At 38.8% G+C, this 19,217-nt stretch overlaps 1 protein-coding gene across 1 annotated transcript in view; it reads left to right on the top strand.

Annotated features, from left to right (window-relative positions):
- LOC128143772 (vasoactive intestinal polypeptide receptor 1-like) overlaps nt 1–11,184 on the top strand; it is a 30,004-nt gene extending 18,820 nt beyond the window's left edge. Inside the window, exons 6-13 of the mRNA XM_052791458.1 lie at nt 64–196; nt 618–771; nt 2,701–2,761; nt 4,293–4,362; nt 5,240–5,331; nt 6,337–6,466; nt 7,798–7,839; nt 10,472–11,184. Coding sequence (XP_052647418.1) covers nt 64–196; nt 618–771; nt 2,701–2,761; nt 4,293–4,362; nt 5,240–5,331; nt 6,337–6,466; nt 7,798–7,839; nt 10,472–10,660 — 871 coding nt within the window. The 3' untranslated portion in view covers nt 10,661–11,184. The remainder of the gene's footprint in view (nt 1–63; nt 197–617; nt 772–2,700; nt 2,762–4,292; nt 4,363–5,239; nt 5,332–6,336; nt 6,467–7,797; nt 7,840–10,471) is intronic.
- The last annotated feature ends 8,033 nt before the right edge of the window (nt 11,185–19,217 follow it).

Here is a 19,217-nt window from a genome sequence, read left to right as displayed (position 1 = left end):
CTTTGATAAGACCATAAGAAATTTCTCTTGAAGAACAATTTTTATTTTCTCTTTCCATGTCAGAAAATTCCACTGTACAAGAAATTACATCCATATGCACCTGTTTGTCTCCTTTATCCTGAGAGCAATTGCTGTTTTCACCAAAGATGCTGTTTTGTTTGCAGATGAAACTATGGACCACTGCCTACTGTCAACGGTACTAAACTTCCCCTCTCTCTTATCTTTGATTTAACATTTAATTCTTTACCGGAAGAGAATATGGAGATTTCTTAATCCCACTTCTCTTTAGTTTGCTAGAACTGAAATCTCTTAAAATAAACAATCCTACACAAACCCAAAGACCAAGTGCTATGGCTACATTCAGCTTTGATATATAAGGTACAGGTCTGTTGACTCTAAGGAAGCTGTAACAATTTCTATCAGTGAAGGATTTCATCTATAAGAGAGGGCCAATGTTTCCCTTTCAAGAAACTGAAGTCAAGTCAGTTGAAATTGTGGAATCCCAAACATACTGAAATCTTGTAATAATTTCTTCATTCTTGTGTGGTAACATTGAATTTTGCCTATACTTGTAGAGAAAACAGACCTAATAGTTTTTTCTTCCTCTGCACTTCCAGGTTGCTTGTAAGGCTGCTGTGGCATTCTTCCAGTTCAGTATTTTAGCCAATTTCTTCTGGCTTCTTATAGAAGGGATATACCTGCAAACACTGCTTTTGCTGACCTTTGTTTCGGACAAGCAGTATGTATGGTGGTTCATATTTACTGGCTGGGGTTAGTACTCTTTTCCTCTGTGTTAATTTGTATTTCCATTTACTTTCAGAACTAGAAAAAGTATTTGTTCTGGGGTAAACGGTGCCTATCAAAGGTGCCACCTTTCTGATTAAGGTTGCCCATTCATCTAGTACTACTAAGTCGAAACCATTCCATCACACTACCTTTCTTCTTATCTTGTTAGATATTTATACCATTCAAAACTTTGAAGGAGAGGATAGGATGGATTACTAGAAGCACTATGATATGTCTACTTGAAAGACTGCAGCACTCATCTTCATGATTGGAAGTAATTTCATGCAACTACAGTCATTTAAAAGTTAGCCATCTAATCTAAACTATCTCTCCAGGTTTCTCCTGCAGTCAGTAGAGTGAGGTATGCATGAAGTGGTGATTAATCCAGTCCTCAAGAAGATGACTAATGTGGCTGGATAACATCCTGGAAACTTGTTGCTTTCCTCCACTGACTAAAGAAGTTTGGGTGACTAACTTTAAGTTGACATTTTGCTTTTAGTAAGCAGAATTAGATAGATTAATCTTAAAACATGTGAGTTTAGGCCTAGGAATCAAACAATTTTTTTTTTTTTTCAGAGACCTTCTGGCTCTAAGGAATCTTTTGAGTTTTTACAGCAATTAAAATTATCTCTGATATTGTCAGAATATGTGCATGTAACAGTTAAAATTTTTTTCACTGCAGAGAATTGTATATTGTGACTCTCAGATATTCTGGTACCTCACCTTGGTTATTCTAAAATAGAGGCACCCAAACTGAGCAGTTACATTAACATTTTTTACTTTGGAGTGAAATCCAAATTATTCTGAAGTAAATAGTAATTTATCCTTCATCTTCAGATCCTCAGACTTCTTTTATGTAATTAAATTTAAAAGTCTGAATTTTATAAAGAGGATGTTGATTTGGAGCTATTCCAATTATGATTGCCTGAAACTAGATGCTTAGAGCTTGATTAATCACAGCTAACTTGAGGTAACAAAGGAAACACCTCAATTATGTAGTAATCCTCATCTCCTTCTATAATCAATGGAAACTGAGAGACGTCTCGGAGCAACTCAGATCTTAGGAGATATGGATGTGAATATTTCTCTTCATTAATTAAAAAGAGAAATTGAACTGAATATGGTCCCAGCTTAAAGGCCTTGAACAAAGGTCCAAAATTAGGAAGGACAACTGGGCCTTACCTACAGATGTCAAGTGATACTTAGAAAGATATTACCTATATTTCTATAGATTTATCAGTGAATATGTCATCTTCTTCAGATTAGAGTCTTTTTTGTGGCAGCTTTGAAAGTCGCTTAGTCTTTGGAAATTCAATTCCACAGAAGGAGAGCAAAAGCAATTGCTAGTTTATATGCCTGCTTGAAAGAATAAAAAAGGAAATAACTATTCAGTCATAAATGTAGAAGGATAGGCAGTGATAAAGTGAGGCTAGAAATCACCAGTTCCTGGATTTAGCTAAATTTTCATGGAATGCTTGTCAACTGCTGGATCTAGAGTGATTAGTAGAGACTTCTCAGGACAAAAACATGAACTCTTCCAGATAGTGTACAAAGAGTTGTATGCTGGCCACAATTCACAAGAGAAAAGACCTCTAGCTAAATAAGTGATTCCTCTAGCTTCACAAGTGCTCATAATTCATATCCAAACCTTCAAGTAATTCTTAGCTGTTATTTTTGAAAACACAGTTTCACAGCATCCCCTATTCTCCTTTGTTTTGATTTCATTCTCCTGCTTTTTTTTTTTCCCCTGAACTGCAAGTTAATTTCTTTCATAAAGTCATTTAATTTGTCTGACCCGTTGTTTGACCTTTAATGTATATCCAATCTGCTGCACTATGAACCTTCTTGGAATAAAGTTTCCATGGGGCATGGTATTCAAAACAATTATATTGTGTTCCATGTTGATTTGTCCAGGAGCTCCCACTGCTGTGACGTTTGCTTGGGTCCTCACAAGAATCCATCGACAAAATACTGGGTAAGTCAGAGCTTGGATAAGGAAGCCAAGGATGTCCTATTTTGTATTGTATTTTGATTTTCTGGTGGGGAAAAAATAGATATAAAAAACAGAAAAGAAAAGAAAAAAAAAATTGTTCCAAAGTTGTGCCTCTAATCTTTACACTTCATAAGCAAGTAAGTGAGAAAACAGTTTTAAGTCTTCTGATTTTGATGTGCATATATGGGGTAATAAAATCTGGAAATATCATAGTAAGTATTGAAATTTCATTTAGTTTTCTAATGCCCAGTCCGTGAAATAATTATATTTTAAGAATATCACTGCTTCTGTATAAAATCAGCTCTAAATTACTACCCCTAATCTCTTCAAGTAAGTACTTCCCAAACAAACACCTTATGTCCTGATAAGTAGTTTCTTCATTCATTTCTATTCAGTTCTTTGATTCTTTTTTTATTTTAACTTTTTTACTTTTATCTTTTAATATGAGAGCAAGGTAGAAAGCAGATGGTTGTTTACTAAACAAGTAACAAGAGCTGTGACAAGTTCTCACAGGCTTAAAGAGGGGGCTGAAAAGTGTCTGAACTTCAGGTGCTCTTCCAGCAAAGTGCCTACCTGCTCAGTTTACTTCTCTGATGTATTTTAGATGTCCACTTTAAGATGAGATTGTGTCCTGCTATATTGATGTCCTTTGACTGCAAAGAAAATGTAGTTGAATAGATCCAATGAAGACATCTACACAGTCAGATGAATCTCGTTGCAGATCCTCCATTCGTTTGGTTGCTCTTCTAATTTAGATCTATAAACAAACTATAGTATCACAACCACTCATCCTTTACCTAATAGCCTACTAAATGGGAAACCCAAGTTCTTCAGACACAGCTGGGATGAATTCACATTGCTTGCATTGCAAAGATACACCTTACACTCAGATATGCTGGGGTAAGCCATCATCTGTAAGCTTTATCGTTGTGCAGCCAAATATCCTGTGTCACAAAACTGGAAGGGAAAATACAGGAAGAGGGAGCATGATATAACCTAACGTGTATGGCACTTGGCTGGACGGAGTTAAACTGGACTGTTATTGATGTTATTGATACCTGAACAGCCTCAAAACAGGGACCAAAAGCCCATTCTGCTCTCTCCCTTCAAAGGTACCTTTACTAGGGCTTTAGAATTTTCTTGCCTATTTCCACATGACCCCAAAGCCATTACATCTGTGGATGCACAGTAGTTTAGTCTCTGATCTGTACTCTGTAAAATAGTCATTTTTTTCAAAGGAAGAGCAGGAAAGAAGCCTGAAAATAGAAATGTGCATTTCTTGACTTTGTTTTGGTTCTTCAACCCTTGCCTCTTACGGAATGAACTTCCTTTATATTGGGCGGCACAGAAACTTTTAGAGAGGTATCAGGGTACCAATACTGGCAGGGACCTTTAAATAGTGATTTAAAACTTAGTGTCTATCACTTTCTTATTCTGTGACAGAAATACTTTCATGTGTTGTGGAAAGCTCACATGGGACAGATAACATGACAGGTTTTGTTTGCTGTTTCAGATGTTGGGATGATGATGAAAATGGAGTGGTGTTATGGATCATCAAAGGCCCCATTCTGCTAACTGTATTAGTATGTTTTTTTCATTTTGTCTTGAGTATCTTTTGAAATATGAAAGCTAAGTTAGTGTCACCTTTTAGTAAGCTGGGAGAAAAGTAATAGCATATGCTATGGTATTGAATTTCACATAGCTGGAAATAATTGTATAGCATGTGGTTTTGTTGTTGGTTTTGTTGGTTCCCTCCCACCCCCAAACCACCCTAAATCACAATCTAAAGGGTAAATCCTATGTTTTCTAGAGTCATGCTAGGACATAATGGAATCATCTTGACACCTGAATTCCACACACCACATTTGTATCTGTATCTCTGTAAGATACAGAGATATCTTTCTTCTGAAGAAAGGCAATCCATACTGGCAATATTCTTAGATAATATGAAGCTGGTTTAATAAAAGAAATACATATAGATCATTTTATCTAGTATATTTTTAAAATGAGTTCTTAAGATGTAAACTTAAGACAAAAAATCTCCCTTATGCACTCATTTATTCCAACTAAATTTAGGGAAGAAACAGTGTGTCGTTTAGGTCTGTATCTGTTATAATTCCTGTCATAAACAATGAAGGGAATGGGGGGGACTATTTAGATCATGTAAGATCTGCCAGGTGCTGACAACAACTACAAGGAGTTAATATCAAACATAAACCGATATTGAGATATGTAGGTCTATATTAATTCAGCATAACTTTCAGCATATCTTTATGTATAACTATATATTGGTGGGAAAAATGAATACTATTTCTAATGCTATTGATTTGATCTGACAGCAGATCTGCACTGGTTTATAGCAGTGCAATTCCTATGACTGGAGATTTTTAGTTAATTTGCATCAACTGAAGATACATCGTGATTTGCAGTAAGTTTACAGATTTTGTCTTGTCTTTTCAGATTAACTTTATTATATTTATTAATGTGATCAGAATTTTAGTCCACAAATTGAAATCTCAAGAGGGAGGAGGGAGCCATTCAAGCCACTTTGTGTAAGTATTTCTGGGTCTCTTGATATTGACCCATTCAAGTTGCTATACGAAAAGCTTTAGGGGCAGTAGCACAAAATGTTCTACTCCTTACTAACAGAAAGAGAAATCCCCAGAAGAAATCACAATGTAAACTTTCCTTTTAATCCAAAATATCACATCCCTCTTTTTCTTCAGGGAGAGAAAGGTGGGGTGGATATGTTGGGGACAATAAGAAAAGTAAAATATAAAGTATTACAACTCCAAAAGGACCCAGCTTGAAAGTGTAAACACTAAATGTCAGGTGATTCATCCACTTTTCTCCCAGTCCTTTCCACACAAATGGCCACATAGAGAAAGATGTAGATAATTTCCTTTAAATTCTTAGCAGCAACATGATGCTGATGTTCTGGTAACTGAACCTAGTCCTTCCTGTTTACGATCCCCTTCGCAATCAATAGGGATCTCAACAATGCAGTCAAAGGACTCTAGCGAGCTATTTAACTCATCCTAAGATAGGTAGGCATGAATGTTAGTTATGGCACAGGACCTAGCGTAAACCTGTGCCCTTCTGGAGTGAGCTGAAGGCCAAGCAGAATACCCTAGGATAGCACCAGAGGCTCTCACACCACTGTTTAAGCAACTGAATCAAGTCCTGTGGACAGCAATGATTAGATCTCCATTGACAGTTTTGGAAGATGAGACACTTCTATGGGGGATACCGACATGGGATTGAGATCAGTCTCAGGAGAGTAGATGGGAGGACTTAGTTTGGTGCCCTTGTTTTTGCATGTATAGCAGGGAGAAGAAACTTTAAATGTCAATCCAGAAAACTTGCGTGCTGATTTGTCCATCTTTGTTCACCAGGTGTTGACAGGAGTGACGGAAAGTAATCTTTCCATAACTTCATTGGATATAGTTGCCTCCATTACAGAGCTGTCCTCTATTAAAATTTATTCCAACATACAATTGCTGTCAGTAATTCCATCTTTCTAACAGTGTATTGTTCTTTAATTTTTGGTTTGCCAGGAGACTTGCTAAATCCACGTTACTCTTAATTCCCCTCTTTGGAGTGCACTACATTGTATTTGCGTTTTTCCCAGAAAGCACTGGTCTGGAAGCTCGCCTTTATATTGAGCTGGGCTTGGGATCTTTTCAGGTAAGCTGGACAAAATGTTTATCAGTCCTAAGAGGTTTGATCTGAAAGACCACACTCTCAGGAGTTTTATATTTTAGGTTGCTTTTTAGAGCAGGTGTTAATAATGTATCTAAATTCAACGCACACTTTCCATCTTACTCTTTCACAAGCTCTTTCGGTTGTTTGTTCCCTTATCTTATATTTGAAATCTCACACTACTTTTGAGTTCTGACTCAGACTTCATATTAATAATCACCAAAAAAATACAATATCTACCTTTATTGAATAAGAATGACAGAGAGCCATGAAGACCAGTCTATGGATTAAGGTGAACTGATTGAAACTAATTCAACATATAATAAAGGTGACGATAACAGCAATGAAAAAATAAGGGTAATATATAGCAACCTGTTCTGCCCTTACCCTTTAGCAGTAGTGAGTCCATCACGTTAATACTTCTTTGTTTCTTTTATTTTGCTATACCACTGTACAGAACAATATCTTGGATTTGAGAGGGCCAGGGCCTGGGTATGGTACACATTGTAATACGTAGCTGAGGTCTTTTTCCTTCCCCTTTCCCCTGTACCCCAGAACAGCTTGTCCACATTGATATGTGTTGAAAATGATCCCTCTTCTATGCTTACCTCTCAACCATGGCCAGATTCTGGGAAAATACTTGCTGGCCCAAGCCAAAACTGTGTCATGGACCATGCTGACATTTTAACAACATAGAGAAGCAAAGCCCAGTATTCAGGGCTGTGCTTTGTTTAGTTTACTAATACAGATATAGTCTGGCACTGTCCAGTGTTTGCCTGTGTTAGTACAGTCTGTGAAATGGCTTGGCTCCCAGCTGACTAATTCTCCCCCAAACAGTGCCTGACTGTAGTTCTGGGTGAATATGAACCCAAGACCTTTCCCAATAGGTTATTGGCTGAACACGGCCATCCTCTCGTGAGTGAAAGAAGAGAGTTTAGCAGTAAAGATGTAAAACAAGAGCAGGTCCTCACCTGGTTTATCCACTACTGTAAATATAGACTAGAACAAGACAGAAGTCCCTACTACCTTATCTGAGGGAGAACTTGTTTGTAGGATACAGTAAACAGTAAGTTAGTCCTTAGTGTCTCCATACAAGGGCAAAATATACATATGATGTCACCAGTCCATTAAGGAATTTAATCCTATTATGAAAACCCAATAAATAGTGACACATCACATAAATTCCAATGGAACAATAGAAAATATGTATTTTTTGCTGCCTTACTCAAATTTTGAACGAAACCTGGTGTCTTTCTCTGATTCTATGCTTTAAATCCTGATGGTTGTCTTTTTTCTCCCTACCCTCCCTGTCCTAGGGTTTTCTTGTTGCTCTTCTATATTGCTTCTCAAATGCAGAGGTGAGTAGCAAGTACATAAGATTACCAAAACCTTTTAAACTCATGGGCTCCTCTTGTTTTTCTATTTCCAGAACAGATCTGTGCTTTGATCTGCTCCTGAAAGCATGAAATACCAGTACCATTTTTTCCCTTGGTACCTTTGTTGATTTTATTTGTATTCATATAGTTCTGACAGAAGGACACAAAATAAGCTTTGAAGCAATGACCCTTTACAAATGGTTGGTGACTGTCCTGTCAGGGAACTTTTTTCCTGCTTTATGTCTGATAGCTATCATGATGATGTCTCAATAGAAAGCTTGTAGCTCTCCTTATTTTCTTTGGGTTTATTTTCTCCTAGTGAGTTTCTTCCCTTTTCCTTTCTCTTTCTGTTTCCTCTTCCCTTTCCTTTTCCCTTTCTTTTTCAATTTCCCTTTCCATTTCCCTTTTCCAGGGCATCCTGTACATTTTCAGTAGTTTTGTTCAAACACTTTCTTTCCTTTTTTAGTAACATTGTTAGAATTTGGATAAATTCCCTGTAGTACATTTTAGAGAGTCTATAGTTTCAAAACCTAACTAAATTTGCTTGCACTTTTCCCAAAAGAGCAGAATGAATCAAAATCCATGAGAAAATGTAAAAACACATCTCATCCTTAGAAAAGCGTGTAGGTTAAATGAGAAGAATGGTGCCTCAGTCTCCCCATTAGCTTAGACTGGACACTTCTCATAGGGATGGCTAAATGTAGGTGAAATTAATCCTACCCAAGGATGTATAATGCCTAAAATATGTTTTTTACTTAGGAAAACAATCTGTAATGACCATTCTAGTGCTGTTCTGAGAGAGTGCCTTCAAGACTACCTGTAAATACAGAATACTCTACTTCCCACCTGCCTTCTGTCTGCATAGACTCCTTGCCAACAGCCTTTAAATAGCTTGCATATTGTATCTCACACCACACAAATCTACTAGGTGTTAAAAAGGGACAGGCAGAGAGTCATCTCTGGTGCCAAGATTAAGTGGTATGGGTTGGCTTGCATCCATACTGCTTAACGATAACTGCTTCTGGAGCAGATTGGCCACTCATTAGAACTTGGCAGTGCATCTCTTATGGTTCCCTGCAATCATAAAAAATAATTATTATTTTTTCTGTGTGTGTGTGTTTCTTCACTTTTAAGTATCTGCAACAATGTGAGAGACTGTGTTGTTGCCAAGCAAGCTGGTATCTGTACGGGATGAAACTGAGGTCTGGTATTACACACAAGAGTGTTGAAGGACCTTGAGCTTTCTGGGATAGTACTGGAGTACTGTGTTGGTGGGGGAAGCCGCTCTTTCATTTATTAGAGTCTTGAAACCTCCAGAGGCATGTTCTGCCCATACTTGAAGTTGCACACAGGGGCTGGCATGTCTCTGTGGTTAACAGAGAGAATAAAGGCAGAATAGGGGCCACTTCAATGATAAATATTGCCAGCGACTTTCAGGGAGCCCTTATGTCCAAGAGGTATTTCTGCATGTCCCACGCTCTTTTCTGTATGTCGCTGTAGAGACCATACCTAATAGAGGATTAGATAGCAGAATTACTAGAGGAATTCCTCAGTTCAGAGAACTTAAATCACATTTGTCCATACATACATCCCCTATAAGAACTAATAGTTTCACTTAACAGTTTATTTCTGCATTTAATTTGGAGCGGGCTTGTGTTAATGGTGCTACAACTATAACACCGTCATAGATGTTCAGCACTAATGACAGCTACAGAAGATGGCAGCTGTGTGGTTAGAAGCATTTGACATATCTTCTTAGTTTAGGATGGCATTTGTAAGTCAATTTGTAGGCATTCAGGAGAGCCACCCCCCTTGTAGGAGAAGCAGATAGAGATGAAGCTGAACGGGAACAGAAGTAACAGGGTGCAGCAAGCAATTAATCCACAGGAGCAGATTGCTCATGTGAACACTGACAACGACTGGGTGTTTTCTGCACCTACTTACACTCCCTCTGCTACAGCTTGGAGTATGAGCTGCGTTATGTAGGGCAACAGAACCTACTTTCCCCTCATCCCCTCACCCCGGTACCAGTAGTGTCAATAGCAGGCTGTGGACCTCCAGGGTTGTTCAACCTACCTGTTAGTTTTGTGTCAGATGGTAAAAAAAATTCATTTTTGCCTATGCTTATGAGGATCCCCAAGACCTCTCTCAAATGTAATATGTATTCAAGTTGATTCAGTATCTTTCCGAGTCAGTAAGGGATCTTTAAGAGGGATTTCAAACTGGATAAACTGAAAGCCTGGAGAAGGACCATTATTGTACATAGCAGGTCACAGCAAGGAGGCACAGAAGATTCAGTATGAGGAAAAATAGAAATTTTACAAAAAGGTAGAAATAGTTATGAAGCAGACCTACAACAATAAACAAAGAAACTGCAGACAAAAACTTCCTTGTCATCCTCTGAATTTTGGAAATTAAGTCTGTTTATTTTCAAAAGTGAAGAGGGACATAGTTTAAGTTCTTCTAAAAATGTGTTAAAGCTTAATCCTGACTGATTTGGGTGCCTTTGTGCATCTGGGCTAAGTAGTTAGGCAGATATTTTGGCATATTTTACCTTCAATGTCCACTAAGTCTTCATTTTCTGATGCTTTGTTTTTAAATTGCTTTTCTATAGGTTCAAAGTGAACTGAAGAAACAACTGTGCAAATGGCAGTATCAAGAATACCTGAACTTCATACACAAACACGGGACTTTGTCCAGAGAAAACAGTCCAGTCAACTATGTGACTCATTTATCACTGCTTGAAAAAATCAGTCCAAAAAGGAAAACATCTGTATGTCAGAATGGTGTAACTTCTGTCTGAGGTTTCCTAGCAGGATGAGTTGCTGTGACATTGTAATATACTACCTAACAGACGGCCAGGTCGGATCCTTTATGGCTTTCCATAACATCAAGAGCTTTCTGTGAATTTCTTGTCCTGAATGTGAGCTGCTTTTCTCACCTGGTACAGATCAGTACCACAACCCTGGTTCTCTCTCTCCTTAGGCATATAAAATCCATTTGTTTTGTTGTGAAAAGCCAGACCTTGAGCTAGTGTGAATCAACAGGTTAGGACCCCCAAAAAAGGAACTACATTAACTCTTCCCAGGGCCAGCATGTTTGTCAAGTCTTTGTTAGTGTTTCCCAAAATTTCCAGTTTTCAAGAGCACTATTCCTAATCTTCATTTCAAACAGTTACGTGGTAGAGAAGGTTTGCTGTAATGATTAGTAATGTTTACTAGTTGTTTTGAGACAACTTGAGCCAACTTAATGGGAATTATACACAGAAACTTGCTAAGCACCTACCTATGGAGCAGCAACACCCTTTAAAAGGAATCTCAAGCTGTCTCAAGAGTGACACAAGAAAAGAATGAGTTACGTTATCTGTTTGGGTTTTTTCTTCCATGCCTATTGAACAGAGAGATTAAATTAGGCCAGAGGACCCCAAGCACTTTCTTGTCCATGGAAAAACACGGGGTAGCTGAACATTAGGCAGATTATGTGTGTATTAAGGAAAAACATAGAGCAAACCCAATGCAGTACGCCAGCTGGGGTACCTTGAGCTCAGAATAACTTACACACCTAGAATTACTGTCCAGATGCTGGTCCTTGTGTATTTGGAACAGACCTTCTGCCACCATAACCTTGAAGATTGGCTGGATCCATCAGTGAAATACACAATTAAACTGTGTTTTTTGGGGGACCTCCCTTTGAGAACTAGTCTGCTGTGATTGCTGTGATTATCTCAGTCCTGCCCACCATTTCTCAGCTCATTATCACTCCACTGGATGTTTCTGAGGTCAGAATTACCAACAGAGCAGTGTGGTCTAGTGAAGCAAAGTATGGTCTAGCAAAACAGAGCGAACCAATGCTATGCTTGCATCACTTCTTTGGGTGGCCTTCCTCTTTCTTCAGGACTGAGTTGGACTCTACCTCAAACTCTCCAAAACTAAAGAAAGGGCACACAAGGTACACTAGACATAGCTATGGTTCCCTTCAAGACAAGACCATTCCCAGGAGAACCTGCATTCAGACTTGAAAGCATTGCTAGAGACCAAGACCATTCAAGTACATGCTGGCTTTCTGTGAACTGCAATATTGGTTTAGCTTTAAAAAGTAGTGCTCCAGTCCCTCATTTTGCTCTACTCTTGGTTAAATTATTTAGGCCAGGAGACGTTTGACTTGGTGGAAACCTCTTTGTTGATTTTAGGTGCTTCATCTCAGTTCCTTTATTAAAGCAGAGATGAATTGTTCAGATTTCTATAAATATGATTCAGTTCAGGCCTTTATTAATTAGGATTTTAACACACCTGTTCCAATGAATCAGATGTCCTCTATAAGGTGTCATCTTGTCTATTCTGACCCCCTTATCACTTTTCCTTGTAAAAGTAACCTTTGCTCCTGTTGTTTAAGTTTGTTGCCTAGCATAGTGATATGAACACATTTGTATGATGTACATCTATAAAATGCAAGTGATAATTACAGCTGTTGTGAGTTTTTAATTATGTCAGTTTGGATATTTCATTTGAGACTTTATAAAAAAAGGACAGTCTTACAATTGTGTTTACATGGATACAGTTTTGAAGCCAATGAATATGTACAATTTTGACCTTTTCATCCAAGAAAAGATTTACATTACATGATCCTGTAGCCTGAGTTAATGCCCCACTCCTCTTCCAAGACACCATCACTAAGACGTAGGTCTGTGGTACCCTGCTGCTTTGATTTTTGAGAGAAGGCTGTTAGTTCAGGTATCTGACTACTTCTGAATGTTTTCTTGAGGAAACAGTTGTGGTAAACATTACTGAGTTGTTTGTATGAAGGAATTGACCCATATCTCTTCATCTGCCTTTGGGGAGGAACAAAGTTGGAGTGAATTATGCTTCTGCTTTTGGCTGACCTGGGAACATTTCTTTTGAAAAAAAAAAAAACTGGCCTGAGGATTTATGTTATGAAAATTCCTTCTTCCAGTACAATCTATGCTTTACTTTCTCTCCCACCTAACTTCATCGTTTATTTGGTGCATGTATCAGCCATCTTTTGTGTCACACAGCAATTCTCCCTTCCCAGCTGAGCTCCCAGGATGGCCTGCATTTCACTTTAAGACCACCCATCTCACTCTGTGTCCTCTTCCTTTATTACTGGGAAGCTTCTTTACTGATCCAAGGATCCAGAGGAAGGAGAAATGATGGCAAAGAAAGGTGATAGGTCCCAGTGCACCAGGAAGGACCTTTCCATCAGTCATTCAGTGCTCAGTCTCCTCATAAAAATTCAACAGCTCTAGCAACCCCACCATTCCTACCAGACACTACAACCTGGTTTGTACCCATATACCAACAACCAATAATATGTTGGCCCCAAAAGACCTGTGGATCAAAGCTCAGCACCTCAGAGGCTATTAGTTGCAATGGAGAGCGTGTTGCATTTGTGTTGGCAGTATTAGCGCATAGTCATGCTTGATACTGATGCAGCGTGCTAAACACCTTCCCATGTAACTTCACCGACTGATGGTGAAGGAATAGCATGTGTGGGCCACTAATGGCAAAGATTTCATGTCTGGTTGGTCCAGGACTGACTTTGCTTAGCAGAATCCAGGGACTCCTTCCCATGAGGAAGGAAGATAACCCATTTAGCCCCCAAAAACTCCATCCTGCTGCTTCAGGAAGAAATAGGCTACCCTGTAATTTCACAGACAAAAAGTTCTCTTTGGTGCAATTTTATATCAGAACAGACTTATACAAAATGATAATACATTTATTGTGTCATCTACAGCAGTATACACGTTAAAAACAATTTCTCAAAACACAAAAAGGGTTAGAAAGCAGCAATTGATATCTGTGTTTCCACCTCATAACAAAGCTGAATAACCCCAGATCCCATTACCAATTAAATCAATTTTGACCAAAAAAGGTCAGTGTTAGACCCAACAGGCCAGTAAGTTTGTACCTTGACACAGTCAAAAGCCAAAATACAGCTTTCCATCCAATAACTTGGTACTTCTCTTCTCAGAGCTATAGCATGTTGCATTGCCACCAAATTGACAAGAAGGGAAAGAGAATGAACACACCAAATATTTGTTTTTACAAATTATACCAGTACACAAAGGCCTCTTGAGACTTCTCTGCAAGCACAAAGTCCATTGGAAAAGGCATATCCAGAAGCCTAAGTCACTGCAGACACTGAAGAGTGTCATATCACACAGTGTCATATCACACAGTAATACTTCACATGGATGAATTCCCCAAAAGAAAGCCAATGGGAAATTGCAATTTTAATCATAAGAAGGTGAAAGACCATGAGGTTCAAAACATTGTTCAAGCTCTGCTGGTGTGTTTTCATACACAAAGTACAATGTGTATTTAGCTGAACTTAGCTCTTTAGTACAGATATTCACGGAGCTTAACATCAGAGCATCATTAACTACTACCACATACTCCATATCTTCCTAACATTACTCTTAAATGCAATTCTGAACTGGTTGCATGTGCCTGACTACTAAAAGCAGAAGGCAAAATCCTAACTGTTTTTCACTGCATGTACACTATATACCATGATTTCTTTCTGGACACAGAAGTGCTGGTCATGTAGACACAATCTGACAGAGAGAACAAGACTTCCTGAAAAATACTATCGGTAAGAGCTACTGCCATTATCAGGCATGCACCTCCCCCAAATCTGGTTGCCAATTACCCAACAGAAGCCACCTCCAAGCTTTTCAAGACCATTATTTCTCAGCATGCATGAAACAGAACAATAGTGGTGGGGCAACGTTGCCATGGGAAAAGTCATCTACATGTAGACTTCCACAGTGTCAACATCTGTCTCTGATCTGGTCAGCTAGACTTTCTAGTGGAAAGAAACAGATACTTGCGAAGTATGAATCATCTGACCCTTGAGTAGACATCAAAAATGTGTTTGATCCTTGTACTCTAAAATTGTTTTTTTCTCTCTTGTGACTACAAAGGCAAAGTGGAGAAACTAGATCAAAGGAAGACATCTTCAAAATTGATGTCTAAAGTTAAGTGATGTGGATGTCTCCTTAGCCGTCTGCTTATTGGCACAGGATCTTTTCCAGGACTTTGCCTGTGAGCCAGAGTGCCTAAAGCTGAAAGTACCGGATGTTGAGAGGGACACATATTTAACATAGCCCTTGAAATGTAACTCTCTAAGAAAGAAAATCAGGTAGAACCAGATATTTGGTTGTATCTTTGCATTATGTACGTTTCTATAGTTGTAGACTCAGGAGTCCAACAGACACTGCCTTCACATCGCTATCAAAGTCTAGCTATCAGAGTTTGGAGCTGAATCCTACCAGTGAGTGTATCTCAGTTTCCTAGATATCCACACAGAGCTCATAGATATGACATAGGAACTATAGGAGACACTAATCTTGTCTGACAGCTGGAGGCCAAGCAGGATCCCACAGGGTGTCCCATATATCCTGCTCTATCTGTTCTTACTACCTTGTCTAGCTTCCCTTTAGACCTTCTATGCTATAATAGCTCTGCTGAGGTCATATTTATTGCCCTGCAGTGTCATGTAGCAGATGTTTTTAAGCATCCTACGTTCCTCTGGAAGCCTTGCCCACATGAGAAAATCTCAGAAGAAAAGTCTTAAAATGAAATCACATAATCAAACCAAGGAGGAAAAGCTTAATTTGTTGAACTTTCAAGGTACATCCACTGAACATGGAAAATATGAGGATTACCTTTGGCATTTGGATCCCATACTTTGTCATGTAAGAAGGCTTCATAGAACTTCATAGCAGCTGTGAAATCACAGCTTGCATGTTTCTGTTGATGTTGAGGACACGGAGGAGTAAGTGAAGTAGCTTCAACCAGGGTGCAGCATCTGTTCTACCTGTATCTTCTCAAACCAAATAAATCACTGTGAAAAAGCTACAAAGGAACCTGGCTACACTGCTCTTTCAGCCTGGCACTTCTGTAATATTGGGATATAGACACTCCTTCTGATTATAGCTGGTTAACAGTGGTCATGCTTTCCTTGCTATCTCCTCTCTATCATTATTTGTCAAAGTGAATGTTGGATGGGAGGCACTGAGAGGTTCATCAAAGACTGGATGACGCTATGTGCAAAAAGCTGAAAAAACACTCATCTAGATTGTCCTGGGAAAATAGCTTGTAGTAACACGTCCTCAGCTGTTTGCAGCTGTACTTTTCAACCTTTTTTTAATCTGTGGGAGCCTTCACATAATCACAGGTAAGACAAAAGCCCTTCAGGAGCCTTACAAGTATATATTGCTATATGCAAAGAATGAACTTATTTTACTTAATCATATTCCATGGACCCTTCAGAAATAGTCTATGGGCTCTGAAGTCTCCACAGACCACAGGTTGAAAACCTCTGCCATAAGCAATTGTTTCTGAAACACTATTGAAGAATAATTTCAAATAACAAGGCAAATAAAGCCAATTAAATAAATGGGGTTTTGCATTTCTTTTATTGCCACTGTTTACTAAAGTCACTCACATACTTTTCTTGCTATACCCTGTGAAATTTTTATATCTCATTTCTGGCAGGGCTGGGCTGGAAAGATAATGTGAAGTTAGGTATCTGCGTAGTTCATAGGACAGATTCCGTAGGGATTTAGTAGCAGTGTCAGACACGTGAGAACTGAAACCTCACAAGCTGACACAGCCAGTATATTTTTGCCTATTTGAATGTTGTTTTCCTGCAGTTTGTTGACTGAATGAGTGTCCTATCCCTTTGAACAGAAACAGCAGCAATACAGCTTGTCTTGCAAGATTATAACTGAAACCAGAAAAGGAGAAGATTGGGTTCATTTCTGCCTTTAGATCTGACTGAATGAAAGCTGCTCAAAACCCAAATCTTGTTTATACGCTTTCAAGAACTGGAAAAATTTCTCCTAGTTTTATTGTTACTTATTTTTTCAGGGTGCTTCGCATGCTGCTTCCAGTTAATTTTCCTGCTGTTCTCAATGGATTTGCATATGTCTGTATTTGCTTCTTTGCACTGTTTTTGCTGCCCATATTGAGATTACAGCTGAAACAAATGCAGCTTAATAGCATGATTATTTTTAGGCTTATCTTTCAGCTGCGTGATCAAAGATAAACTGTAGACTTTATCTGAAATAAAGCTGTTCATATTTCAGGAAGGGAGAAAGGAACTGGAGGCAAGATTAGTATGACAATGAGCACAAGTGAGCCAGGAGTTATTTTAATTTGGAATTCAGAAAAAGGTTTCTAACTGCCAGAAGAGTGAAGTTTTACAATAACTTTCCAGTGGGAAGAGAACGTGAGAAAAAGAAAAGCCTACTGAATTTTACAAGGGGAGTTGATCAGTTTAGGAGTGGGGGTAAGATGCTGTGAAAATAATGACAATTACAGAGTTTCCTTCAGATTAAGTGTCCTTATGGCACTGTACTGCTTTGGAACACCTAAGGATGAGAGACCAACAGCTCTAACTCTGCTAAATATGTTTTGTTCTTGATCATTTTGCCTTTCAATATTTTTAGTTACTGATTTCTTTTGTCCATGAGATTTATGAGAAAAAACTGAATCTCTGAGCTAAGCAGAGGTCTTGCATAGCCCTTCATATGCAAGTGCAGAAGCTATCATGCTATGCAGAAACAGAATTTCATCCATCATTGATATGACGTTATTATGGAAAGACACAATTATACAAAATGACGTGGACAATGTAAATTATGGCAACTAATCCTTTCGTCACTGCTGAAGAGGATCAGATTCTCCCAGGTCAGGTTTTGAGCAGAAGTCTAACAAACTCTACTTTGTGTCCAGTTCTGGTCCCCACAATTCAAGAAAGATGTGGCCCCACTAGAGAGGGTCAAAAGGAGGGCCAAGAAGATGATCAAAGGGATGGACAACCTGCTCGATGAGGAAAAATGGGAGGAGTTAGGTCTTTTCTCCCTGAAGAAGAGAAGGCTCAGGCGGGACCTCATCACAGTATTCTAGTACTAAAAGGGTGGCTACAAAGAGGATGGAGGCTGTCTCTTCACAAGCACCCACATGGAGAAGACAAAGGGAACAGGTACAGGTTGCACCAGGAGAGGTTTTATCTTGACATAAGAAAGAAATTTTTTACAGTGAGAACAATCATTCACTGGAACAACCTCCCCATGGACGTGGCGGAGTCCTCATCATCGGAGGATTTCAAGATGCGATTGGACAGGGTGGTAAATAATCTCATCTAGGCTCCCTTCCTCATGAAAGGTTGGACCAGAGGGGTGTCCAAGGTCCCTTCCAACCTGGGCTGTTGATTCTATGATTCTATGAACAGCTCTGCATTGCCTTCTGGAGGGTATCTCACACTTGCCATTGACCATAGAGAGAGTCTAGGAAGAGTCATCTTTGCAAATGTAATCTCGAATTATCAGCACAGCCAGTTCCTGCTCACTTCTGGTTGTTATTTAGCCTTGTAGTTGCAAGACACAGCTCTTTAGTTGCAAGATGGACAGCTGCTGCAAAGGAGGAGCTAGAGACCAAATACGGTGTCTAAATTTAACTTCCAAACTGCACCTTTTTTGCATTTCACTCTGGACTCACCTGCCTTCATCTCTCTCCCTTCTCCTACCACCCCATTTTAACACCGGGTTTTCAAATACAAATTCTTAAATGAGGCAGAGGAACTCCGGTATTTTTCCTCTATGAAATAAAAACTCCCCAAACTAAGCATTTAAGTTTCATTACCTGGTGTCTGAGTTCCAGACATACTAAATGTAGGTGAAGGTAAAAGGAGGTGAGGTCATCATGCAACAATGAAACAAGTCTTGTCCTTTGAAATACAGGTTGTAGTTTTCATTTTGGGATGTTAATTGTCCTGTAGTACCAGCACTCCACATCAAAAAGTCAATAATCAAACAGTGGTTAGATACAGTAAATAGTCACAAAAGCTGCAGCACAGAAACTTTTTGTACATTTACAAAAGCAAAATAAGAAAATTAGACAAGAAATACATTACAGACATGGTAGAAAAAATGGCTCAAGGAGCACTGCACACTTGTTTTTCTTTTAATTATGTATTGTTTTCAATAACATAGCCTTTCTAGCTCCAAAATATATTTCACAGTGAAAAATCAAACAAAGCACTGTTACATTCAATCAATATTTACACACACTTAGAAGCAAACCACCTGTTGGTTTCTTCCATCCTGAAACAAATAGAAATGATAGCCACTGTCAATGGTGGCCATGCATGTCCAGCATCTTCAGCTTACATTCAACATAAAGATTTTTTGAGAGCTAATTTGTGCGATGGCATCAGAGTCTGATTTAGATAAAAATAGACACCTGAAGTATGATCTTTCCAGTAACACTGAGAAAGTTTGAGTGACTAAGGAAAGCCACATTTGCAAGTGCATTTGCGGAGTTGATAACTCT

This window comes from Harpia harpyja, chromosome 1, assembly GCF_026419915.1.
Source record: "Harpia harpyja isolate bHarHar1 chromosome 1, bHarHar1 primary haplotype, whole genome shotgun sequence".
NCBI classification, from domain to species: Eukaryota; Metazoa; Chordata; class Aves; order Accipitriformes; family Accipitridae; genus Harpia; species Harpia harpyja.
This window is presented reverse-complemented; position numbering and strand designations above follow the sequence as displayed.